Source organism: Salmo salar, chromosome ssa01, assembly GCF_905237065.1.
Source record: "Salmo salar chromosome ssa01, Ssal_v3.1, whole genome shotgun sequence".
NCBI lineage: Eukaryota > Metazoa > Chordata > Actinopteri > Salmoniformes > Salmonidae > Salmo > Salmo salar.
Window position 1 is genome coordinate 81,084,066 of NC_059442.1, and position 26,095 is coordinate 81,110,160.

At 42.6% G+C, this 26,095-nt stretch overlaps 1 protein-coding gene across 4 annotated transcripts; it reads right to left on the minus strand.

Moving 5' to 3' along the window:
- Positions 1-290: 290 nt before the first annotated feature.
- LOC106612307 (uncharacterized) lies at positions 291-25,734 on the minus strand. 4 transcript variants are annotated; one of them, XR_001330275.2, is made up of 5 exons: positions 24,481-25,734; positions 3,733-3,892; positions 3,355-3,457; positions 2,282-2,371; positions 291-964 (listed from the first exon to the last, which is right to left on the minus strand). XR_001330275.2 is itself a non-coding variant. In XM_045723279.1 (5 exons), exons 1-5 carry the CDS (start codon positions 24,883-24,885, stop codon positions 804-806), a joined length of 783 nt encoding a protein of 260 aa, XP_045579235.1. In that variant the 5' UTR covers positions 24,886-25,658; the 3' UTR covers positions 291-803. The 4 variants fall into 4 exon arrangements, 2 of the variants coding, with proteins under 2 accessions (XP_045579235.1, XP_045579236.1); XM_045723279.1 differs by lacking the exon at positions 2,282-2,371 and having other exon boundaries at positions 291-809; positions 856-964; positions 24,481-25,658; XR_006770906.1 differs by having other exon boundaries at positions 293-964; positions 24,508-25,651.
- Positions 25,735-26,095: the final 361 nt, after the last annotated feature.

Below are 26,095 nucleotides of genomic sequence, written 5' to 3' on the forward strand. Positions count from 1 at the left end.
AAAAAAACATGTTATAAATTGATTTGCATTTTAATGAGGGAAATAAGTATTTGACCCCCTCTCAATCAGAAAGATTTCTGGCTCCCAGGTGTCTTTTATACAGGTAACGAGCTGAGATTAGGAGCTTACTCTTAAAGGGAGTGCTCCTAATCTCAATTTGTTACCTGTATAAAAGACACCTGTCCACAGAAGCAATCAATCAGATTCCAAACTCTCCACCATGGCCAAGACCAAAGAGCTCTCAAATTTTTTTGTTGTTAATCTGTCTCTCACTGTTCAAATAAATCTATCATTAAAATTATAGACTGATCATTTCTTTGTCAGTGGGCAAACGTACAAAATCAGCAGGGGATCAAATACTTTTTTCCCTCACTGTAGTAGGGTGTGAGTAGAGTAAGGGTTCAGATGTTGTAGTCAGTTGTAGTAGGTTGTGAGTAGAGTAGGGGTTCAGATGTTGTAGTAGTGTGAGTAGAGTAGGGGTTCAGATGTTGTAGTCAGTTGTAGTAGAGTGTGAGTAGAGTAGGGGATCAGATGTTGTAGTCAGTTGTAGTAGGGTGTGAGTAGAGTAAGGGTTCAGATGTTGTAGTCAGTTGTAGTAGGGTGTGAGTAGAGTAGGGGATCAGATGTTGTAGTCAGTTGTAGTAGGGTGTGAGTAGAGTAGGGGATCAGATGTTGTAGTCAGTTGTAGTAGGGTGTGAGTAGAGTAGGGGATCAGATGTTGTAGTCAGTTGTAGTAGGGTGTGAGTAGAGTAGGGGATCAGATGTTGTAGTCAGTTGTAGTAGGGTGTGAGTAGAGTAGGGGATCAGATGTTGTAGTCAGTTGTAGTAGGGTGTGAGTAGAGTAGGGGATCAGATGGAGTAGAGTCTGAGCTGCTCCTCCACGTCTCCCTCTGACACCTCCCCAAACGTCTCCTGGTTCTCCTTCAGCAGCTGAAAGATGGCTGCCAGCTGCTCCCGTTGCACCCTGGGAAAAACACACAGGTAAACAAAGTCTCCACCCTGCTGCTCTCACCTGGTCAATGATAGAGATAGAGCCCAGAGGGACAGAGGCAGGTTTAAAAAAAATAAACTCTAGTATACACACATGCACAGATGGTTAACGATAAGTGGTTCATGATACAAGTGCAGAACATAGGTCAGCAAAGCTAGATGATGGTACAGCCCAGCCCAACACAGCCAAGTGCAGCATGGAGAAACACAGCCAACACAGAACAGGGAATATGGTGTGAGCAAAATGGCCACCGAACCGATCTCTAAAAACAAAAACATATGACCAGGCAGAGGGTGGTATCATACAATCATCCTACACGCCTTGTCTGGATCAAATCTGAAACAAAATAAAATAATTGCATTGTTTGCTCTAAATCAGCAAACCAGCAAGCCAGATACAAAATAACTACCAAATAGAGTTTGGTGAGCGGATTGACATTTATTGGGACGAGTCTTGTCCTGGTGGCAGAACTAAGCGATTTCCGCTAGATGGGCCAGCTGCAAAGTCCAAATTGTCTATATTGTAAAAATTCATGACCGTTTTTAAGGTTAGGCATTAGGGTTAGCAGTGTGGCTAAGATTAGTGTTAAGGTTAAGTTTCATATCAGCTTTTATGACTGTGGCTGTGCCAGCTCTAAAATAAATAAAAAAAGCTCTAGTGACCCCGCTGCAGAGCTGCCTCCAGAACAAGACTCATGACAAAAAACGTCAAACTGCATTTGGTGATGCAATGCACCACCTCTTGGTCAAATGGGGAATTGCCATATGAGTTGTATCAAATAGGGGAAGTGTCATCTGGTTTGAGGTGATCCCTCAAATGTTATGTCCCAATCAACACCTTACCCACCCCTGAGAAACACATGATTTATATTTAACACATGGGAACCATGGCAACATCCTCAGGGGAGCTGGGGGGATGGAACAGGAAAGAGGAGGAGGAGGGAGGTAAGGGTTGAGGAGCATGAGGTACGGATGAGAGACATGGGGATATGGGACTGGTCCAGTCCTTGAGGGCAGCAGCATCTGCTGGTCTCTCGAGGAATGCAGTTGAGAGACATCTGGTATAAGCGTGAGGCCAGGGGACTGGATGATAGGTCACTAGATGGCCATGCTTGAAAAGACAAGGGGCTTCAGAACTGAAACTTTTAAATACCTTTGGTTTTTGGTGTCAGTTTAGTTTAAGGTTAAAAATCACATCGGAGGTTAGAGTTTAAGCACATCCATCCGTTCTAGCATGGTCAGGCAATGACAACCCTAATGAATTAGCGCAATTCTTATGTTCATACTTTACCATGTTTTTACTACAGCCCCTGTCTGTCTGCATGTCTGTCTGTCTGTCCGAGGGACTTACAGAGAGGTAAAGTCAGTGGTGAACTCTACCCTGCAGAAATAGAGAGCAGGACACAGATGTTACAGACAGACACCAGGCCTGGGTGGGTCTCTGAATAGGAGGCCTAGGTTTCTGCTGGAGTAAGATGAAGCTGCCCTGGAACACTGATCTACGGTCAGTTTTGTGTTATCTCCCTCAACTTATTGGGGTGTTTCCTTCTTTCTTTCTTTCTTTCTTTCTTTCTTTCTTTCTTTCTTTCTTTCTTTCTTTCTTTCTTTCTTTCTTTCTTTCTTTCTTTCTTTCCTGTGCCTTGTTTTCGGAGCCCTGGTCCTAAGTCCCCAGTAGTGCCGTGGATAGAAGCAGCTGCCAAGCACAGCCAGCCTCACAGAGACAACACACACTGACACACACTGACGATTGGAGAGGAGGAGAGGGGCTGTAAGGTAGCAGAGGACGCTGGACAGGAGAGGGTTAAACAGTGGGAAAGACAATTTATAATGGCCATGTCCAAAATCTGTCTTGCGTACTACTTAATAAAACTACATACTGTGTACTAATCGTACTACATACTATTTAGGATGTACTGTTTAGTTAAAATGTATGCAGTAAGTAACAAATATTAACATACTAAGCTCGTCCATACTCAGAAAGTGTGATGTAATGCGCAATTGTTCTTGTTCCATGCCATTCATTTGTTTTGGTAGAGTGTGTCCCCTATTCTGATTATCAGTTGTTGTCAAACGCACATGGTTCTGAAAAGACAATTGGATTCTTCAAAAGTGTACAGCAAATTCTACTCGATGAAAAGCTGAAATTAGTATGTCATCCTGGCATTTAAAGCATACTAACTTTTGAAAATGTCACATCCTATAAAACGTTCTATATTCGCATACCCAAAAAGCCTACTATTTAGAACGCAAGTGTGGGTATTCCGGACACGGCCAGTTACTGCTGGTATGCAGTAGCAGTTGAATATGGGGAAAGGGGAGGAGACTAGGAGAGGAAGCCACGTCAGAGTATTGAGATGCACTGACCTCTGTTCCTCCTCCAGCTCCTCTTTGGTCATCATCTTCTCCATCTGGCTGGTCCGCAGCATGCCGGGGACGTATTTCAGGGGCACTTCCACTTCCTCCATATCTGCTGAGAGAAAAGGCTCTCTTGGTGCTGTTTGAATCCCAGTGGTCATTCACCAGCCCAAGTCCTGGAGAGCTACATGCTGTGCATGCTTTTTTTCCAACCAACACTAACACACCTGAGTCTACTGATCAACTGATCACCAAGACCTTGATTAGCTGAAATCAGGGTGTGTTATTGCTAGGCTGAAACAAAAGCTGGCAAATTGTATAAGTCAACAGGACCAAAGTTGGTGGCCATTGCTCTATCCACAGTGATTGAAGCAGTGGCTTACTCACCGTTGCTGTACTCTGGGCTCTCTGTGGCACCCCCTGTCTGTCGGTAGGAGAAAGGGCACAATAACGACCCCCCCTCAGGGAACTGTAGGTGACCAAAGTCTCTACCTGGAATATCTACTGGTGCTGAGGCAGGGTTTGAGGTCGAGTACCGTTGGCCAGACTGTCAGAGAGGAAGAGAGACAGAAAGTGAGAGGAAGAGGTTGAGAAACATTGGACTAAACCAGCAGTTCCCAAACTAGGGGTCGCGACCCCACGTGGGTTCGCCTGACATGAAAATGGGGTCACAAGAGAATTTCCAAAATCTGGAGAAAATAAATAAATAATATATATATATTATTCCCACGGTGAATGGCTAGGCCCACTACGCTATGAAACCACACACTATTGCAGAGACTTTGATTTTACTGGCTGCAATTGATATGGTGAAAACAATGTGTGGGGAGGCAGAGGCACAGAAACTCACATCAATACCTTTGTCAGATAACACTGCAATGAAGAATATGCTATTGCTAGCAATCAAGAGGAAACTCTGACTGAACAACTCAAAAACTCCTAATGCTCTCCAAATGGACGTTAGTTGTGAGGGCCCAGATGCCCATACATTGACTTATGTTCGCTATACATGTCAGGGGATGCTATTCACAAGGACATATTCTTCTGTCTCACGATTCCCGAGCATGAAACGGCACAGGGGATGTTCAGTGTGCTGCGTGGCTGTATTCACGAAAAACAGATTCCATGGGATCGAATGGTGGGCTTTTGCACAGATGGGGCTCCATCTATGGCGGGACGGCGGACAGGCCTCTATACTCTAGTTATGAATGTGTCTCCCTCTGCCATATGGACGCCTTGTATGAGAGCAACTGGCGGCAAAACAGCTGAGCATAGAAGTCGGAGATATACTGCAGCAGGGGCAGCAGGTAGCCTAGTGGTTAGAGCCCTGGGCCAAAACCAAAAGGTTGCTGGATCATATACCCGAGCTGACAAAGTAAAAATCTGTCGTTCTGCCCCTGAACAAGGCTGTTAACCCACTGTTCCCCGGTAGGCTGTAATTATAAATAACAATTTGTTCTTAACTGACTTTCCTCGTTAAATAAAAATAATAACAATTTTAAAAAGTAACGTTAATTGTAAACTACATCAAACCGCATCCACTGCGCAAACGCCTGTTTGCAAAACTGTGTGGAGATATGGGATCAGAACATGACACAGCCTGGTCTCAGACTAGACGTAACACAGTAAATGTAAATCCGGGAGACTCAAATTAGTATGATATACTGAACAAAAATATAAATGCAGTACGTAAAGTGCTGTTCCCATGTTTCACTAGCTGAAATAAATGGTCCCAGAAAAAGTCCATACGCACAAAAATCTTATTTCTCTCAAATTTGGGCACAAATTTGTTTACATTCCTTTTGGTGAGCATTTAGCCTTTGTCAAGATAATCCATCCACCTGACAGGTGTGGCATATCAAGAAGCTGATTAAACAGCATGATCATTACATAGGTGCACCTGGTGCTGGGGTGCTGGGGACAATAAAAGGCCACTCTAAAATGTGCACACAGATGTCTCAAGTTTTGAGGGAACTTGCAATTGACATGCTGACTGCAGGAATGTCCACCAGACTTGCTGTCAGAGAATTTAATGTTAATTTCTCTACCATAAGCCAACTCCAACGTTGTTTTAGAGAATTTGGCAGTAGGTCCAACCGGCCTACTGTGTGTAACCATGTGTAACCATGCCAGCCCAGGACCTCCACATCCGGCTTCTTCACCTGCAGGATTGTCTGAGACCAGCCACCCGGACAACTGATGAAACTGTGGGTTTGCACAACCGAATAATTTCTGCATAGAAACCGCCTCAGGGAAGCTCATCTGCATGCTTGTCGTCCTCACCATGGTCTTGACCTGACTGTAGTTCGCCATTGTAACCGACTTCAGTGGGAAAATGCTCACCTTCGATGGCCACTGGCACGCTGGAAAAGTGTGCTCTTCATGGATGAATCCCGGTTTCAACTGTACCGGGCAGATGGCAGACCATGTGTATGGCATCGTGTGGGTGAGAGGTTTGCTGATGTCAACGTCTCTTGAGTAAGGCAGCTCCAAAATGCAGGTGTTTCTGCCTAGCTCTGTTATGGAGGTGCAGCCAGCGAAAGCACAGCACGTAGGTGTTAATTTTGTCAAGTTGCGCCGTGATTGCCTCAGTGTTCTGTCATTTGTGGGGACACTACGTCACCACAGAATCTACATGGAGAGCTAGACAGTTCAAGCCTACTTGAGTGCTATCATAGATTTACATTAAGTGCCCGTCCAAGAAGGCTCAAGGTCATTGGCCACAGATAAAATTGCACCGACTGGGGAAATACATTTTTGAATGGTCATCCAACTCAGAATTAAGTCGGGTACTCTGGCCTCTTTTTTATTTATTTTTATTTCACCTTTATTTAACCAGGTAAGCTAGTTGAGAACAAGTTCTCATTTACAACTGCGACCTGGCCAAGATAAAGCAAAACAGTGCGACAGAAACAACAACACAGAGTTACACATGGAATAAACAAGCGTACATTCAATAACACAATAGAAAAAAAAGAAAGTCTATATACAGTGTGTGCAAATGGCAAGAGGAGGTAAGGCAATAAATAGGCCACAGTAGCAGAGTAATTACAATTTAGCAGATTAACACTGGAGTGATAGATGAGCAGATGATGATGAGCAGATGAAGGTGTGTAAGTAGTGATACTGGTGTGCAAAAGAGCAGCAAAGTAAATAAAACAATATTGGGATGAGGTAGGTAGATTGGGTGGGCTATTTACAGATGGACTATGTACAGCTGCAGCGATCGGTTAGCTGCTCAGATAGCTGATGTTTAAAGTTAGTGAGGGAAATGTAAGTCTCCAGCTTCAGCGATTTTTGCAATTCGTTCCAGTCACTGGCAGCAGAGAACTGGAATCAAAGGAGGCCAAAGGAAGTGTTGGCTTTGGGGATGACCAGTGAGATATACCTGCTGGAGCGCGTGCTACGGGTGGGTGTTGTTATCGTGACCAGTGAGCTGAGATAAGGCGGAGCTTTACCTAGCATTGACTTATAGATGACCTGGAGCCAATGGGTCTGGCGACGAATATGTAGCGAGGGCCAGCCGACTAGAGCATACAGGTCGCAGTGGTGGGTGGTATAAGGGGTTTTGGTAACAAAATGGATGGCACTGTGATAGACTACATCCAATTTGCTAAGTAGAGTATTGGAAGCTATTTTGTAGATGACATCGCCGAAGTCGAGGATCGGTAGGATAGTCAGTTTTACTAGGGTAAGTTTGGCGGTGTGAGTGAAGGAGGCTTTGTTGCGAAATAGAAAGCCGATTCTAGATTTGACTTTGGATTGGAGATGTTTGATCTGAGTCTGGAAGGAGAGTTTACAGTCTAACCAGACACCTAGGTATTTGTAGCTGTCCACGTATTCTAGGTCAGAACCGTCCAGAGTAGTGATGCTAGTCGGGTGGGCGGGTGCGGGCAGCAAACGGTTGAAAAGCACGCATTTGGTTTTACTAGCGTTTAAGAGCAGTTGGAGGCCACGGAAAGAGTGTTGTATGGCATTGAAGCTTGTTTGGAGGTTAGTTAACACAGTGACCAAAGAAGGGCCAGATGTATACAGAATGGTGTCGTCTGCATAGAGGTGGATCACGGAATCACACGCAGCAAGAGCGACATCGTTGATAAATTACAGAGAAAAGAGTCGGCCCGAGAATTGAACCCTGTGGTACCCCCATAGAGACTGCCAGAGGTCCGGACAACAGGCCGTCCGATTTGACACACTGAACTCTGTCTGCAAAGTAGTTGGTGAACCAGGCGAGGCAGTCATTTGAGAAACCAAGGCTACTGAGTCTGCCGATAAGAATGCGGTGATTGACAGAGTCGAAAGCCTTGGCCAGGTCGATGAAGACGGCTGCACAGTACTGTCTTTTATCGATGGCGGTTATGATATCATTTAGTACCTTGAGCGTGGCTAAGGGGCACCCATGATCAGGTCGGAAAACGGATTGCACAGCGGAGAAGGTACGGTGGGATTCGAAATGGTCAGTGATCTGTTTATTAACTTGGCTTTCGAAGACTAGAAAGGCAGGGCAGGATAGATATAGGTCTATAACAGTTTGGGTCTAGAGTGTCACCCCCTTTGAAGAGGGGGATGACCGCGGCAGCTTTCCAATCTTTAGGGATCTCGGACGATACGAAAGAGAGGTTGAACAGACTGGTAATAGGGGTTGCAACAATGGCAGCGGATAGTTTTAGAAAGAGAGGGTCCAGATTGTCTAGCCCAGCTGATTTGTACGGGTCCAGGTTTTGCAGCTCTTTCAGAACATCTGCTATCTGGATTTGGGTGAAGGAGAAGCTGGGGAGGCTCGGGCAAGTAGCTGCGGGGGGTACGGAGCTGTAGGCCGGGGTTGGGGTAGCCAGCCATAGAAAAATGTTTACTGAAATGTTCAATTATCATGGATTTATTGGTGCTGACCGTGTTACCTAGCCTCAGTGCAGTGGGCAGCTGGGAGGAGGTGCTCTTGTTCTCCATGGACTTTACAGTGTCCCAACATTGTTTGGAGTTAGAGCTACAGGATGCAAATTTCTGTTTGAAAAAGCTAGCCTTTGCTTTCCTGACTGACTGTGTGTATTGGTTCCTTTCTAGAGCTCCAACCTGAACATCCGTGGTGGAAAAGTACCCAATTGACTAAAAGTAAAGATACAGTACTTTAATAGCAAAAAAAGAAACGTCCCTTTTTCAGGACCCTGTCTTTCAAAGATAATTCGTAAAAATCCAAATAACTTCACAGATCTTCATTGTAAAGGGTTTAAACACTGTTTCCCATGCTTGTTCAATGAACCATAAACAATTAATGAACATGTACCTGAACGGTCATTAAGACACTAACAGCTTTCAGACGGTAGGCAATTAAAGTCACAAAACTTAGGACACTAAGAGGCTTTCTACTGACTGAAAAACACCAAAAGAAAGATGCCCAGGGTCCCTGCTCAACTGCGTGAATGTGCCTTAGGCATGCTGCAAGGAGGCATGAGGACTGCAGATGTGGCCAGGGCAAAAAATGCAATGTCCGTACTGTGAGACACCTACGACAGAGCTACAGGGAGACAGGACGGACAACTGATCGTCCTCACAGTGGCAGACCACGTGTAACAACACCTGCACAGGATCGGTACATCTGAACATCACACTTGAGGGACAGGTACAGGATGGCAACAACAACTGCCCGAGTTACACTAGGAATGCACAATCCCTCCATCAATGCTCAGACTGTCCGCAATAGGCTGAGAGAGGCTGGACTGAGGGCTTGTAGGCCTGTTGTAAGGCAGGTCCTCACCAGACATCACCGGCAACAACGTCACCTATGGGCACAAACCCACCGTCGCTGGACCAGACAGGACTGGCAAAAAGTGCTCTTCACTGACGAGTCGCGGTTTTGTCTCACCAGAGGTGATGGTCGGATTCGCGTTTATCGTCGAAGGAATGAACGTCACACCGAGGCCTGTACTCTGGAGCTGGATCGATTTTAAGATGGAGGGTCCGTCATGGTTTAGGGCGATGTATCACAGCATCAGCGGACTGAGCTCGTTGTCATTGCAGGCAATCTCACCGCTGTGCGTTACAGGGAAGACATCCTCCTCCCTCATGTGGTACCCTTCCTGCAGGCTCATCCTGACATGACCCTCCAGCATGACAATGTCACCAGCCATAATGCTCGTTCTGTGTGTGATTTCCTAAAAGACAGGAATGTCAGTGTTCTGCCATGGCCAGTGAAAAGCCCGGATCTCAATCCCATTGAGCACGTCTGGGACCTGTTGGATTGGAGAGTGAGGGCTAGGACCATTCCCCCCAGAAATGTCCAGGAACTTACAGGTGCCTTGGTGGAAGAGTGGGGTAACATCTCACAGCAAGAACTGGCAAATCTGGTGCAGTCCATGAGGAGGAGATGCACTACAGTACTTAATGCAGCTGGTGGCCACACCAGATACTGACTGTTACTTTTGATATTGACCCCCCTTTTTTTTCACGGACACATCATTCCATTTATGTTAGTCAGATGTCTGTGGAACTTGTTCAGTTTATGTCTCAGTTGTTGAATCTTGTTATGTTCATACAAATATTTACACATGTTAAGTTTGCTGAAAATAAACGCAGTTTACAGTGAGAGGACGTTTCTTTTTTTGCTGAGTTTATATGCAGTCCTGTGTGAAAGCAGATTTTCGATGGTCGACACTAAAAATAGGAGGACCCCAACTGCTACTATGTTTATTTCTCAGCTGCTCCGTTATAAAACCAGAGAAGCCTACCAGGCTTAAAAACGAAATGTGGGAAAGTGGCCTCCATTCGCTATCGGAGTGTTTATTTTTATTTATTTATTTCACCTTTATTTAACCAGGTAGGCCAGTTGAGAACAAGTTCTCATTTACAACTGTGACCTGGCCAAGATAAAGCAAAGCGGTGTGATAAAATCAAACAACACAGAGTTACACATAAACAAATGTACAGTCACAACACAATGATGTATCTTTTTTCCCCTGCCCTTGTTCCTGCCCATTTGATAATGTCCCATTCTAAATCAAAACACATTTTACATATTAGTAAAGACAATATTAAATTGATAATAGTCTCATGGGTGAAAATATGATCACTTGATGAAAGAACACAATGTGCAGCCTTAGCTACACAGGAAGGCCAAAAAGATCAACTGCCCGAACCACTGCCTGTTCACCGTGCTCCCATCCAGAAGGCAAGGTCAGTACAGGTGCATCAAAGCTAGGACCGAGAGACTGAAAAACAGCTTCAATCTCAAGGCCATCAGACTGTTAAACAGCCATCACTAACATAGAGAGGCTGCTGCCAACATACAGAATCAAATCTCTGGCCACTTTAATAAATGGACTTAATAAAGGTATCACTAGTCACTTTAAATAACGCCACTTTAATAATGTTTACATATCCTACATTACTCATCTCATATGTATATACTGTACTCTATACCATCTACTGCATCTTACCTATGCCGCACAGCCATCCCTCATCCATATATTTATATGTACATATTTTTATTCATCCCTTTACATTTATGTGTATAAGGTAGTTGTTGTGAATTTGTTAGATTACTTTGTTAGATTACTTGTTAGATATTACTGCATTGTCGGAACTAGAAGCACAAGCATTTCGCTACACTCGCATTAACATCTGCTAACCATGTGTATGTGACCAATATAATTTGATTTGATTTAGCCAAGGAACAGAGAGCAAGCTTTTTTTGCAACTTTTTCAAATAGTCAATAGGCTATAATGGCATCTTTGCAGCCCATATATGTTTATATTTTTAAGACATTCTAAGGTTTGTATAATTCAAATTTGCCAAATAACTCTTCATCTTGTGTATAGGACCTGTTTCAAATGATCTCTTTTACGCTCAACAGAGCCACTTCATTTGCATACTTTTTTATTCTCCGGAATAAAATAAAATATCCTTTTTATTTTATTCAGATAAGTTCAATTATATTATTCTTACTATAAACATTGGCTATTTCAGCCACACACCTGTTGCTGACAGATGTATAAAATCAAGCACACAGCCATGCAATCTCCATAGACAAACATTGGCAGTAGAACGGCCTTACTGAAGAACTTAGTGACTTTCAACATGGCACTGTCATATAAAATAATTGGCACGGAACTTATAAGAATGTCTTGTCTGCTAAATGAACTAGCCTACAGCCTATGGCATGGCACATAGCCAGATAACATACAGTAGGTCAACTTGTGTTCAGTTCTTCTGAAATACATTTTCTTCATAGACCTGCCTAAAATATATAATGGATTAATTGTGATGGTGTATATTAAATGGATTTAATATACAGATTTGTAGACATTTTGGCAAATGTATTCTTTATAAAAAAACAGAAATACCTTATTTACATAAGTATGCACAAACCTGTCTATATAAGGTACCACAGTTGACAGTGCATGTCAGAGCATAAATCAAGCAACGAGGTCGAAGGAGACAGGATTGTTCTCCGAGACAGGACTGATCTGGGGAAGGGTACCAAAACATTTTTGCAGCATTGAAGGTCCCGAAGAACACAGTGGTCTCCATTATTTCTAAATGGAAGAAGTTTGGAACCATAAAGACAGGTGACCAAGAACCCGATGGTCACTCTGACAGAGCTCCAGTGTTCCTCTGTGGAGATAGGAGAACCTTCCAGAAGGACAACCATCTATGCAGCACTCCACCAATCAGGCCTTTATGGCAGAGTGGCCAGGCAGATGCCACTCCTCAGTAAAAGGCACATGACAGCCCGGTTGGAGTTTCCCAAAAGGCACCTCAAGGACTCTCAGACCAAGAGAAACAAGATTCTCTGGTCTGATGAAACCAAGATTGAAACCAAAAAAAAATATGTATGAAATGTATGCATTCACTACTGTAAGTCGCTCTGGATAAGAGCGTCTGCTAAATGACAAAAATAAATAAATAAAAAAATTGGAGCTCTTTGGCCTGAATGCCAAGCATTTCGTCTGGAGGAAGCCTGGCACCATCCTTACGCTGAAGCATGGTGGTGGCAGAATCATGCTGTGGGGATGTTTTTCAGCGGCAGGGACTGAGAACCTAGTCAGGATCAAGAGAAAGATGAACGGAGAAAAGTACAGAGAGATCCTTGATGAAAACCTGCTCCAAAGAGCTCAGGACCTCAGCCTGGGGCGAAGATTCATCTTCCAATAGGACAACGACCCTTAGTACACAGCCAAGACAACGCAGGAGTGGCTTCTCTGAGTGGCCCAGCCAGAGCCCAGACTTGAACCTGATCAAACATCTCTGGAGAGACCTGAAGATAGCTGTGCAGCGACCCTCCCCATCCAACCTGACAGAGATTGAGAGGATCTGCAGAGAAGAATGGGAGAAACTCTCCAAATACAGGTGTGCTAAGCTTGTAGCGTCCTACCCAAGAAGACTCGAGGCTGTACATCGCTACCAAAGGTTCTTCAACAAAGTAGTGAATAAAGGGTCTGAATACACTGTGATAATTCCGTTTTTTTATTTTTAATACATTTGCAAAAAATATGAAAAACCTGTTATTGCCTTGTCATTATGGGGTATTGTGTGTAGATTGTTGATGAGGGGAAAAAACTATTTCATCAATTTTAGAAGAAGGCTATAACGTCACAAAATGTAGAAAAAGTCAAGGTGTCCATTACGAAAAAAGATTGCATTCAGAGTGCAGTATAACTGCAGTATGCAGCAAATACTGCGTCCAAAATAACAGTTTTTTACTGCAGTAATTTTGCAGTGTAACTCCAGTTAGAGTGCAGTATATCTGCAGTTCAACTGCAGTACAATGCAGTTATTCTGCATTTACTGTGTCCAAAATACCAGTTGACTGCAGTTACTGCACTTTTACAGCAGTTTCAAAACGGCAATCTTTTTTTGTAAGGGGTTTGAATAATTACCGAATGCACTGTATGTATTTAATCAATTCGGCCATATTTGCTATGGTTTTTAAAAACGCAGTAAATGAGGCAGAATGAACTGTTTCGCTGCCACTGGAGGCTCCGCTGATAGCAAGGTGTAGCCGGTGTAATAATTCACTCCATAGTGCTTAAAGGAAAGCGCCACTGTCGGGACAGCTTTATGTAGGCCCTAACAGTTTGTGGGCACCGTTTGGCACCGTTATAGTGCAATTAATGTATTGTTTAGTGTTATGTAGTGGTTTACTGGCATGCGTTTGCCACCGCAATATTTACATGCTAAAATCGCCACGGGTCACATGCTCACTCGCCACTGATAGGATTACCTGTAAAGCACCTACTAAGTGAGAAGCTTGCAACGTGTTGGTCACCCCATCTATCATGTCCTGTGTGTTTTGGTGCTGCTTGGGTGAAGCTTTCCTAAAGCATTAGCTATGGGGCGTGTCACTGCGATCAAAGTACCTTTTGTCTACTGTCTCGGAGCTACAGTGGACATGGTTGTCGGTAGGCTAATATTACAGTAACAAAGCCAACGGGATGTGATATTTAATTTATTTATTTTTTACATTTGCAAAAATGTCTAAAAAACGGTTTTGGCTTTGTCATTATGGGGTGCTGTATGTTCATTGATGGGGGGGCAATTTAATCAATTTTAGAATAAGGCTGTAATGTAACACAATGTGGAAAAAGTCAAGGGGTCTGAATACTTTCCAAAGGCACTGTATACCCCTGGTATATTACATCATTTATGCAGCAGCATACAAGGAGTAGGCCTATTTTTGGACTCATCGTTGTTGTGCTGAGCTCGCTTGAACAGGAAGGTGGCGCGGTTGTCCTTGTGGGCAAACTTTGCCATCAAAATCTGGCATTCTCTGGATTTATGGTGCTGGGAACTCAGGAATAAACGAGGTTGAATCATGACTTCAGTGATCTTCAGGTCTGAAAGTCGGAGCTCTAGAAAGAGACATGAGTTCCTGACTTGGAACTCCGAGTTGGATGACCGTTCAAAACGTATTTTCCCAGTATGAGCTCGTTTTTTATGCGAGTTCCCAGTTGTCTTTAAAGCACCAAAGTCAAAGATATCCCAGTTCTGAGTTCTCAGTTGTTATGAACCCGGCTGAAATCATGCTGAATGTATTCAATCTGGCCATGGTGTTACGTGTGAATGTTTATCGTTTTAAGGTTGGAAAAGACACCCTTTCAGACAGATGTTTTAAATCCTTAAACCCAGACTTGGACCATACACCCTCTCCACCAAATAGTGATTGCTTTGCATCGGTTAGCCACTGCTTCCTTCCAAACCACTTGTTGAATTTGTGATTTCTGACTTGTTTTGTAACAATGGCCGATGACCGATACGTTTTATCTATACAGAACAAAAATATAAACGCAACATGTAAAGTGTTGGTCCCATGTTTCATAAGCTAAAATAAAAGATCCCAGAAATTTTCCATATGCACAAAAAGCTTATTTCTCTCAAATTTTGTGCACAAATTTGTTTACATCCCTGTTAGTGAGCATTTCTCATTGGCCAAGATAATCCATCCACCTCACAGGTGTGGCATATCAAGAAGCTGATTAAATAGCATGATCATTACACAGGTGCACCTTGTCCTGGGGACAATAAAAAGGCCACTCTAAAATGTACAGTTTTGTCACATAACACAATGCCACAGATGTCTCAAGGTTTGCAATTGGCATAGTGACTGCAGGAATGTCCAACAGAGCTGTTGCCAGATAATTTAATGTTTATTTCACAACCACAGACCACGTGTAACCACGCGAGCCCAGGACCTCCACATCCGGCTTCTTCACCTACGGGATGGTCTGAGACCAGCCACCCGGACAGCTGATGAAACTAAGGAGTATTAAAGCCCTTTTGTGGGGAAAAGCTCATTCTGATTGGCTGGGCCTGGCTACCCAGTCATGTGAAATCCATAGATTAGGGCCTAATGAATTTATTTTAATTTACTGATTTCCTTATATGAACTGTAACTTAGTAAAATCATTGAAATTGTTGCATGTTGCGTTTATATATTTTTATCAGTATATAATTTATCTTTATATGACAAGGATTGAAAAGTATTTGCCAGTAGATTGTCAACGTGATGATGACTGCTTGCTAAGATTTTTTAAGTATGATGTTGACATGATCAGTCTAATCAAAGCTACAGTAGATATAACGCGATTTGATGTCATTTTATCTGTGGTCAATGACCTTGTGCCTTCTTGGGCGGGCACTTCTAATGTAAATCTATGGCAGCACCCAAGGGGTGAATATGTACAGTATATAAATATATATGTACAGTATTTTTGCTAAACAGGTATGGCTCAAAACAGGTGGGGCTCGGCCCAACCTGCCCCGAATGATGGGTCGCCACTGATGTTCAATTAGTATTTTTTATTATTGAATATTAAAACATACAATTTACTTGCAGTGAAGCCGCTCAACATTTACATTACATTCAGTCATCTAACAGACTCCCATCCAGAGCGACCCACAGAAGCAACCAGGGTCAACGCCTTGCCCAAGGGCACGTCGACAGATCTCCCACAAGGTCAAAATAGGGACCGAACCAGCAACCTATCAGCCATCGGCCCAAGACCCCCCCCCAGCCACCGTACCCCAATGCACCAACAACCAACATAATTAACAAAAAAGAAAAAGGAGAAAAACAAAGGAAAACAGAAATCAACAATGCAAAAACATCAAGAAAAGACATCAAGGACAACAAAAAATCATAACAGCAAGGCCAACTGAATACGCTTCAGTGCAGGTATGGCACTATTTACATGTGTGTGTGTGCACATTTGAATGCGAGTGTGTGTATATGCATGTGTACACGCGTACAAACACCTGCAACGTTGCCCCTCAGTGTCATTCAAACATACTTTTTTTATTTGACTTTACTTTTATCTTTGACAGTCATTCTATCCCCCACTTAGCAACTCCACTCCCACTTGTCTCCAATTCCACTTCCCAACCCTCAGCTTCCCTCAACCCATCCCACATATCTCTGCTGGCCACCCTCTTCGGATTTCTATGCGCCATATATCTTCCAACTACACTGTGATGTTTAACATACAATTTGAATCTATCTAATCGAATTGAATCCATAGATTGTGAGTTGAAGATAAATAATTTTGCTAAGTAGATTAGTATATTAGTAATTGACTAACCCGGTCTCTCTCCAGATCTCCCAACAATTATTTTCTAGGGTCAATTTTAGATTATTGTAGTGCTTTTCAGCCATTCCTGAATTTGAGACCAGAAACAGGCTACCTCAGGGCAATACCAAAACAAATGGTCTAAATCTGCAGAGCTCTGATGATTGTATGCACCAAATATTCAACATTTTGTTGGTGGCAAGAATTCTGTACAATAATTTTGGCTGAAAGGCACGAAGTCTTGAATCTTGCGTAATTTTATATATCAACTCATACACCCTGTACCATGGAATCGGTACATCAAAAATCTATTTTTATTCCTCAGCAAGTTTTGATTGTTTATATTTGGCAGATAGACCAATTCCCTACCTCCTCCCACTGCCACCTGAGTCCTCCATTTTTGTGGTAATTCTGTAATCAATTGGTTGTAATCTTGGATTGAGCAAACCTTCCCATACAATTCTGATAACTCCATGAAAGACATAACTCTACCATTCCAATTTACATCATAATTTTAAAACAAAATACCCTTTTCAAACATCTTTTCCATAAATACAGGTATTTTATCAACCAGCACATTTGAGATCAACCATAATATTTGTTATAATATTTGTTCTATCTTTTCAGGGGGATGAAATTGAAATTGTAAACAGCTCTGCAATGCTTGTTCGAAAAAGAGAGATACTTTGAAAAACGTTTAATCTTCAATTAATTGAAAATGAGACATAGCAATCTGCACAAAGTCAAAAAGGCCATTTTTAAACAATGGATGAGCTTTTCTTAGTAATCTACTTGAGAACCATTTAGGTTTCAAGTAAAAGTTTTGTGTAAGTGAAGCTTTTCTAGAGTGGTATAGTGCTTTTATATTTAATCATCTCAACCCGCTTTATCTAGTTTAGCATCCCAGATAGAACAAAATATTTTTTGCTTGTATAATTTGAAAAACAGGTCATCAGGAGAAGGCTAAATGAGTAAACTGAGATATGACTCATTTTTCCATAAACAGAGACGTATTTACCTCTCCATGGTTGCAGGATCTTGTCTATTAATAGTAGTTTTCTATTGAAATGTATTGTGTGTTTATTTCACCGTCAGCCTATTCTTTAGGTAAACTGCAGGCTAATGTAAAAGTTGTATTTTATAAAGATCCAATACGTAATATTGTACACTTATAACTGGTTTTAGTCCAGAGTCCAGAAAAGTTATCTAGATCTTCAATGAGACATTGCAAGGATCTAGCTTATATGACCAATATGAAAATGTGTGCACTCTGGATAAGAACATCTGCTAAATGACTAAAATGAATGGTCAATTACCACAAGACCGGCAGCTATTTGCATGACAACAATCGGCTTGACAAAATGTCATGACTGCCCTAGTGTCATCTACTCCTCACTCCCCTCCCCCATTTCGATACCTCTCTCTCGGCAGGCTGCTGACCTGGCACTTGACTCTCCCCATGTGTCACCTTTACAATCACACAGGCTTAGTTAGTCTCCCTCCCACTGTGCTGGGGTGCAGTATGTCACACATCTTACCTCTCTCCAAGGTGCTGACACCCCAGTGTTTCACACCTTTATGGTTTCTTCTCAGTATCTATGGTGATGGTTCATCCAGTCAGCCATAATGGACTGCCACCCACTGTGCACTTCAGCAAATAATTGAGGCATGCTTGTAGGCTAGGTTACTTGCGGCATGGACATGATTCAGTTAGAGGTGATTTACTCTACCATAGAAATGTGACATTTGTGATGTATTGGCCAAGGCTCTTGTAGCCTATCCGCGTGAGAATGTGTGCGTTTGAGTGGTAAGCTGAAGGCAAATGACTGTAGATAAAAGTTGAGGGGTGAAGTCAGTGGAGGTGCATCTGCAACAGCCAAAAGTCAGACACTAATGTGGTATTCTTTATAATGCCAAATTAAACATGGCACCAACCCCCATATCACACACTGAAATTGTACAATCTGAGAGACTCAAATATCATGTTCATTTGCATATAGGCTATCCACTGTAAAGCCTACATGAAGTTGGTTCCTGTTTCAGTCATGTCTTTGGTCACATCCATGTGGGTCAAACAAAAACACCCTAATGATTGGTTGACAGTAGAGCCTCCCACAATGCAGGCGATGGCTGCAGTATGAAGTTGGTGAAGAGCAACTGCAGAAACTTACAGTCAACTGCAGTCAAAACATCATGACCTTTGATCACGATTTATGTAAAGTTCATGCAGTCAACATGTGGGCACAAGTCGTACTATTTTTAACATAATGCAACACAATTTTGAAGGTGTTGACCAACCGGTGGTCACCGACTTGACAATAGTGATCCTCTCGAACGCGCCCATTGTCAATAGCCGTGAGGTATCATGGGTAAATTGTGAATGACTGATCTACAAATAATAATGAGTTATTTATGATCCAACGTTCTTTGTAGATCAGTCAGTCGACTGCACTGTCAGCTGCAATTGCGAACAACCCCATTGAGTTGGCTGTGTAGCAAACAGTGTCAACTTATTGGTCCAGAAAGCTGCATATAATGGGCATTACCTGCACTACCTACCTGACCAAGGAGAGAAGTGGTGTATTCTGTTGAGGGAAACTGTACTTTATACGATTGTAATGTGTTGTTGTCTCATCTAGCCATTTTAAGATTAATGCACTAAATGTAACTCACTCTGGATAAGAACATCTGCTAAATAACTAAAAAGTCATTTAAAATGTATTCTGTGACTAATACAGGGGCGGAAATCCCGGGGGGAAAAATATGATTTGTCCCCCCCAATATATCACTGAAACATAACTATGTAATTTAAATAATATTAATAATACGCAATGAAAGCACTTGTGCTGATTATAGACACTTAATAGCGCGTTTTTAAGTTTCAAAAGATTGCGACCCCCCCACCCTTTGCCTCACAATGGTTTGATCCACTGCCAGTTCCTTAGTTGGCAAGGTAACAGAGGGGTCGTGTCTACTGTCTGAAAGGCACTCAATGAACGTAACTGACGTGAGGTTAATCCAGTCAATCGCGCACACACACTAGCTGAATATGCAGAGCTAGCGCGCAAATATTAACTATTAAGCTAGCTAGTACCTATTCCATTTATGTGGCCTCGTCAAAGATGGAATCTTTGCTATCGTCAATTTATTCCAAGATCAGCATGCAGATTATGTAAATTAGTGCTTCAAAGTCCCTGTGATAAGGTTAGCGATAAACTGAAGTCCAAACTGAACAGAACTACACTCTCTTCTACCATTGTCTTAAATATATTTAATGGTCTCGGTACAAAAGCGAAATTGTCGCAAGGGAACTTTTATTTATTTATTTAATTTCACCTTTATTTAACCCGGGTAGCAAAGATTATAGCAAACACCACTGAAACGGAATTGGTGCTCGCTAGCTTTGCAAATTCAGCTATTGTTGGAAGCCAGCCAATATGAAACAAACTATTAAAATTACAAAAGGTTGCAGCATATGTTGTGTAAATGGTGAACTCATACAGCTGTCAACTCTTGTCGTTTTAATCCGTTTCACATTTGCTAGCTACCTTTTAGATCGAAGCCCAAATAGAATGATAAAAGATAAGATGATAGAAGCCCATCTCCTACTGTAAATAACCTACACACTGTGTGTGTGTGTGTGTAGCCAGCCAGCCAGGTAGAAAAATGGCAGAAAAATAAAAGACGGACATAAGAGTATTTTTCAGTACACCAAAACGCAAAGTAAGAACCCTAGTAGCCTAATATCTCAAAGACTAGTTGATAAAATGTTCATAAGAAAGAAATGAAATTCTAATGGAAATGTTTCACAATGATGTCATTAGGCAGAGCAGGCAACAGATGGCACACAGACAGCAGAGTTGAGGACAGATATGAGACAGGGAGTCTCAGGTAAGTTTGTGGTCTTTGTTTGGCAACATTATGAAAGGTTTTCAATTTTTTTTACTTGTAAAATAGGAACATAATTGGAAAATTCCATGGATACCCCCACTCTCAACTTAAACTGGTGACTGAACTAAGATTTGTTAAAGGCAATGGTATTGCTGTTGTGATTAGTTGTGTAGTTTTGGGTACCGGTAGTTAGGAGTACGGCAAACACCTTATTTCTTTGGTTCCTCAATATACATTTACCATATTACAATGTAGGCTGTGTTACAGCACTACTTTTGGTGTCCCCCTCAGGAATTGCTCTTGAGAAAATTTCATGTAATTGTCCCCTCCAAAGTTGATATCAGATTTTCGCCCCTGGACTAATATAATACACTGCTCAAAAAAATAAAGGGAACACTTAAACAACACAATGTAACTCCAAGTCAATCACACTTCTGTGAAATCAAACTGTCCCCTTAGGAAGCAACACTGATTGACAATAAATTTCACATGCTGTTGTGCAAATGGAATAGACAACAGGTGGAAATTATAGGCAATTAGCAAGACACCCCCAATAAAGGAGTGGTTCTGCAGGTGGGGACCATAGACCACTTCTCAGTTCCTATGCTTCCTGGCTGATGTTTTGGTCACTTTTGAATGCTGCCGGTGCTTTCACTGTAGTGGTAGCATGAGACGGAGTCTACAACCCACACAAGTGGCCAGGAGACAGGCCAGTACATCAGGAGACGTGGAGGAGGCCGTAGGAGGGCAACAACCCAGCAGCAGGACCGCTACCTCCGCCTTTGTGCAAGGAGGAGCAGGAGAAGCACTGCCAGAGCCCTGCAAAATGACCTCCAGCAGGCCACAAATGTGCATGTGTCTGCTCAAACGGTCAGAAACAGACTCCATGAGGATGGTATGAGGGCCCGACGTCCACAGGTGGGGGTTGTGCTTACAGCCCAACACCGTGCAGGACGTTTGGCATTTGCCAGAGAACACCAAGATTGGCAAATTCACCACTGGCGCCCTGTGCTCTTCACAGATGAAAGCAGGTTCACACAGAGCACGTGACAGACGTGACAGAGTCTGGAGACGCCGTGGAGAACGTTCTGCTGCCTGCAACATCCTCCAGCATGACCGGTTTGGCAGTGGGTCAGTCATGGTGTGGGGTGGCATTTCTTTGGGGGGCCGCACAGCCCTCCATGTGCTCGCCAGAGGTAGCCTGACTGCCATTAGGTACCGAGATGAGATCCTCAGACCCCTTGTGAGACCATATGCTGGTGCGGTTGGCCCTGGGTTCCTCCTAATGCAAGACAATGCTAGACCTCATGTGGCTGGAGTGTGTCAGCAGTTCCTGCAAGAGGAAGGCATTGATGCAATGGACTGGCCCGCCCGTTCCCCAGACCTGAATCCAATTGAGCACATCTGGGACATCATGTCTCGCTCCATCCACCAACGCCACGTTGCACCACAGACTGTCCAGGAGTTGGCGGATGCTTTAGTCCAGGTCTGGGAGGCGATCCCTCAGGAGACCATCCGCCACCTCATCAGGAGCATGCCCAGGCGTTGTAGGGAGGTCATACAGGCACGTGGAGGCCACACACATTACTGAGCCTCATTTTGACTTGTTTTAAGGACATTACATCAAAGTTGGATCAGCCTGTAGTGTGGTTTTCCACTTTAATTTTGAGTGTGACTCCAAATCCAGTCCTCCATGGGTTGATAAATTGGATTTCCATTGATTATTTTTGTGTGATTTTGTTGTCAGCACATTCAACTATGTAAAGAAAAAAGTATTTAATAAGATGATTTATTTCATTCAGATCTAGGATGTGTTGTTTAAGTGTTCCCTTTATTTTTTTGAGCAGTATATATAAATGATAGTGTATTTGAATATACGGTTGGGTAAATTACTTTTAAATGTAATCCGTTACTGATTATAATTTTGGACAGGTAACGTCATTTTTGGATTACCCCATACTCAGTAACATAATCTGATTACTTTGATTAATGTTCCCTTATGAGGCGCAGGCTAGCGATTTTCGTCATGAATCTTTTTCTGGAGGCAGTTCTGCAGAGTGGCCAGTAGCTGGCACAGCCACAAAATCAGATGGTTTTATTATTTTGTTGTCATGGAGGACTGATTGAGCTCATTTCGTCGAGTTGGAAAATAAATGCTGCTTTTAGAATGGCATGCATTGAGCACTACCGAAAAGTGCTATTTGCATATGAACAATTAATGCCATGTGCAGCATTTGCTACAGGCCTATTGTTAACTTTTTTGTTTGTGACACTTTGATATCTCGATAATTTGCAGCTGTGGAAGCCTATCAAATTTGCGCGAGTTTGAGCATATGCAGTTAGGCCTATGGACTTTGTGGGGGGTGGGGAATCAGTACGAATTAGATTGAGCAATAAAAGCCCTACTCGTGGACTTCTTAAATTAAACAAGTTTTTGGAGCACTACAACACGGTTCAGTTCAGAAGAGAGGAACTCCCTTAAACTTTTATTCCATAGTTTGGGATCCGTACTGCGGCTGTTGCAAGAGGGCATTGTTCCACTGCCTGTCCACTGGTCGCAAAAACAATGATTGATAGGTAGCTTAATCTTCTTCAAATCTACCATTATTGGGTTAAAATACACATATACATTTGTGAACAGCCATCCACAATCGGTAAGGCGCAAATAGCTAAATGAGAGCAGCAGTGTGATTCCCATCAATGTGCTATGTAGATATCAATAATAATTATATCCGTATCGCCCGTAGTCTACACCACTGCTGTCGTCTTCACCTCCAAGTGTTTAATTCAAATTTGATCATCTTTGGATGCCGACAGCAATCGCACCATTGGAAGACAGACTGTAGCCTACAAAAACCCATACCTGCTCTTTTCCCACGATCCATCAAATTAATTTGGTATCACTAATCAGGTCTCCATCCAACCTTTTGAGAGTAAAGTCGTTTTCGGATAAAACATTTAATGACAGGCCTGAAAGAAACAGAAAATTGTAGGTAAACGTTCCAAATGTCGACAAAATAAATATGTTAGACATGGTGGGTTCTTTTTGTGTCGGTAAAATTAATTATTCTAGAAATGTCCACTACAACTCGGGAAAGCATAGTTTATTAGGCTACAGATTAAATAACTTCAAGGTGTGGTGAAAGTGCAAGGTGATGAGGTTGATGCTCCTTTCCAATAAATATCAACGGGTCTTATTCTGGTGACATGATCATCTATGCTTGACTGCCTTTTGACAAATAAAAAGAATCTTGCTAATTTGTCCATAATAACCCCATGTTGGTAGCCTATCCGCACTATTTGTGTGAGCTGTTGGCTAGAGCACACCTGCCAATACCAGAGTAGACACTCGCTATAACACATTTTTTGTTGTTGTTGAGAAAACCATCAGTAATGTTGAAAATGCGATGGATACCCATTTAAATTGTTTTTTTTTTTTTTATTAGGTACACTACGTCATCACGCAGACTTTTATCCACAACAAGTCAATTTGATGGAAACACATCTCTGGTGAGAAAATTAGCATATAGTTTTTATGCAGATTTTTTTTTTATACTTGCACGAAAATCTGTTGCCAATTGAATGGAATAAATATCGAGGATCTTATTCTGGTGACATGATCATCGATGTTTGGCTGCCGTTTGACAAATAAAAATAATCTCGCTCTTGTCCATAGTAATCTCATCATGTGTAGACTATACCTGCACACCCTAGCCTGCACAGTAAACACAATTTTTTTTAAGAAACCGTTTTTGTGACAAATTGGAAATGGGTTGGAAACATTGAATTTTAGATTTTTATTCGATACATGAAAACTTAAGCTGGAAAAGTACAATGTGTACAAAGATTTTTATCAGCAAAAAGTATATTTGGTGAAAACACCACTGGTTGGAAAATGCACATATTTTCTTATGTGGATTCTAGAGTATTTCCATTCAAATCTGTCACCATTTTGATAGAAACCTAGCTATTCAGAAAAAATAAGTGTCAAATATTTTTTCCGCAAACATCCCTTCTGAATTGAAAAGCAATCCTAGAAGTAATGTTTTCCAAAATATGTAATCTGATTAAATTTATGTAATGTAACGGATTACATCTAGTTTTTTTTGCAATCCACCACTTCCCAAACCTGATGAAAAATATTAGGCATATACACTACTCATACTGCACATTATATTAGCCTACCAGGGAGAGGGTAATGCCAGATTTCACCTTTTTCTCGTGAGCAGCATGGGTCCTAACTTCTGCAGCGGGCAGCCCCTCAACTGTCCTTCTGTCCGCTGCCACCGGATCCATTATTTTTCCGACAGATCGACATTCACTGTCCTCCTCCGATTTGTCCGTTGTTAGCCCTGCTGCTGTCCCCTGTTTCTCTGTAAGATTTACCGACGGTCCTGATTTAGCTAATCCCGTTTTCACCTCCTCTCTCCCGGACTGCGACAAAGATCCCTCCCCTGAGTGATCCGCTTTGGATGCAGCAGAGCCAGAGGACGAGACAGTAGAAGTATCGTTGGTACTGAACAATGTTGTCACCAGAATAATAGCGAACAGCGTGAAAAGAATAGCAGGCAATATAAAACTTAATTCCATTGTTGCAGACTGAAAGCGAGTCGACTTTTCGAGCCGGCAAAATATGACCCGTTTGTCCTTTTGTCTTCTATTTTTGTCTGTTATAAAACATGTAGACTCTACAGCCTATACCAGAGAAATACCGTTAAAAAAAGCCTCTCCCTGGTATCCTCACTCATGCGATTGTCAGTCGGTTTGCCTACCCTGCATCCCGTTGGCTTTGTTGCTGTAATATTAGCCTAACGACAACCGTGCCCACTATAGCTCCGAGACAGTAGTGGGAGAAAAAAATGTACTCTACTTTGATCGCCTTGACACGCCTCGAAACGAAACGTAATTTCCTAAAGCCACGCCTCCATAGCTAATGCTTTAGGAAAGCTTCACCCAAGCAGCACCAAAACACACAGGACATGATAGATGGGGTGACCAACACGTTGCAAGCTTCTCACTTAGTAGGTGCTTTACAGGTAATCCTATCAGTGAGAATACTTGTGACCCGTGGCGATTTTAGCATGTAAATATCGCATGCCAGCAAAGCCACTACACAACACGAATACATGAATTGCACTATAATGGTGCCAAACGGTGCCCACAAACTGTTAAGGCCTACATAAAGCTGCCCCAACACCTTACTGAATTATTGCCCCGCTACATCTGGCTATCAGTTGAACCTCTGGTAGTGAAACAGTTAATTACAGCCTTGAGTCTTCATGGGTATGACGCTACAAGCTTGGCACACATGTATATGGGGAGTTTCTCCCAATGTTCTCTGCAGATCCTCTCAAGCTCTGTCAGGTTGGATGGGGAGGGTCGCTGCACAGCTATTTTCAGGTCTCTCCAGAGGCTCTGGCTGGGCCACTCAAGGACATTGAGACTTGTCCGGAAGCCACTCCTGTGTTGTCTTGGCAGTGTGCTTAGGGTCGTTGTCCTGTTGGAAGGCGAAGCTTCCTTCACCTGCTCTGGAGCAGGTTTTCATCAAGGATCTCTCTGTACTTTGCTCCGTTCTTCTTTCCCTTGATCCTGACTAGTCTCCCAGTCCCTGCTGCTGAAAAATGTGGGAAAAGTAAAGGGGTCTGAATACTTTCCGGATACACTGTATGGTTTCTATGACTCCTTGTGGATTTGTGTAACTCGATAAGAACCGCATTCTCCTTGAATGATAACGAATACTGACATGTGTTGACTTTTGAACCACACACAAACATTATTACATTCATGCTCAGTAAATTAA

Bases quoted from the DNA above. Each gene is read 5' to 3' on its own strand.
- LOC106612307 (XM_045723279.1), bottom strand. From the start codon at position 24,885: ATGGAATTAAGTTTTATATTGCCTGCTATTCTTTTCACGCTGTTCGCT. The intron at 3,458-3,732 runs GTGAGTAAGCCA...TTCTCTCAGCAG, and splicing joins GAGCCCAGAGTACAGCAACG to ATATGGAGGAAGTGGAAGTG. The intron at 965-3,354 runs GTCAGTGCATCT...TGTTTTTCCCAG, and splicing joins GAGCTGGAGGAGGAACAGAG to GGTGCAACGGGAGCAGCTGG.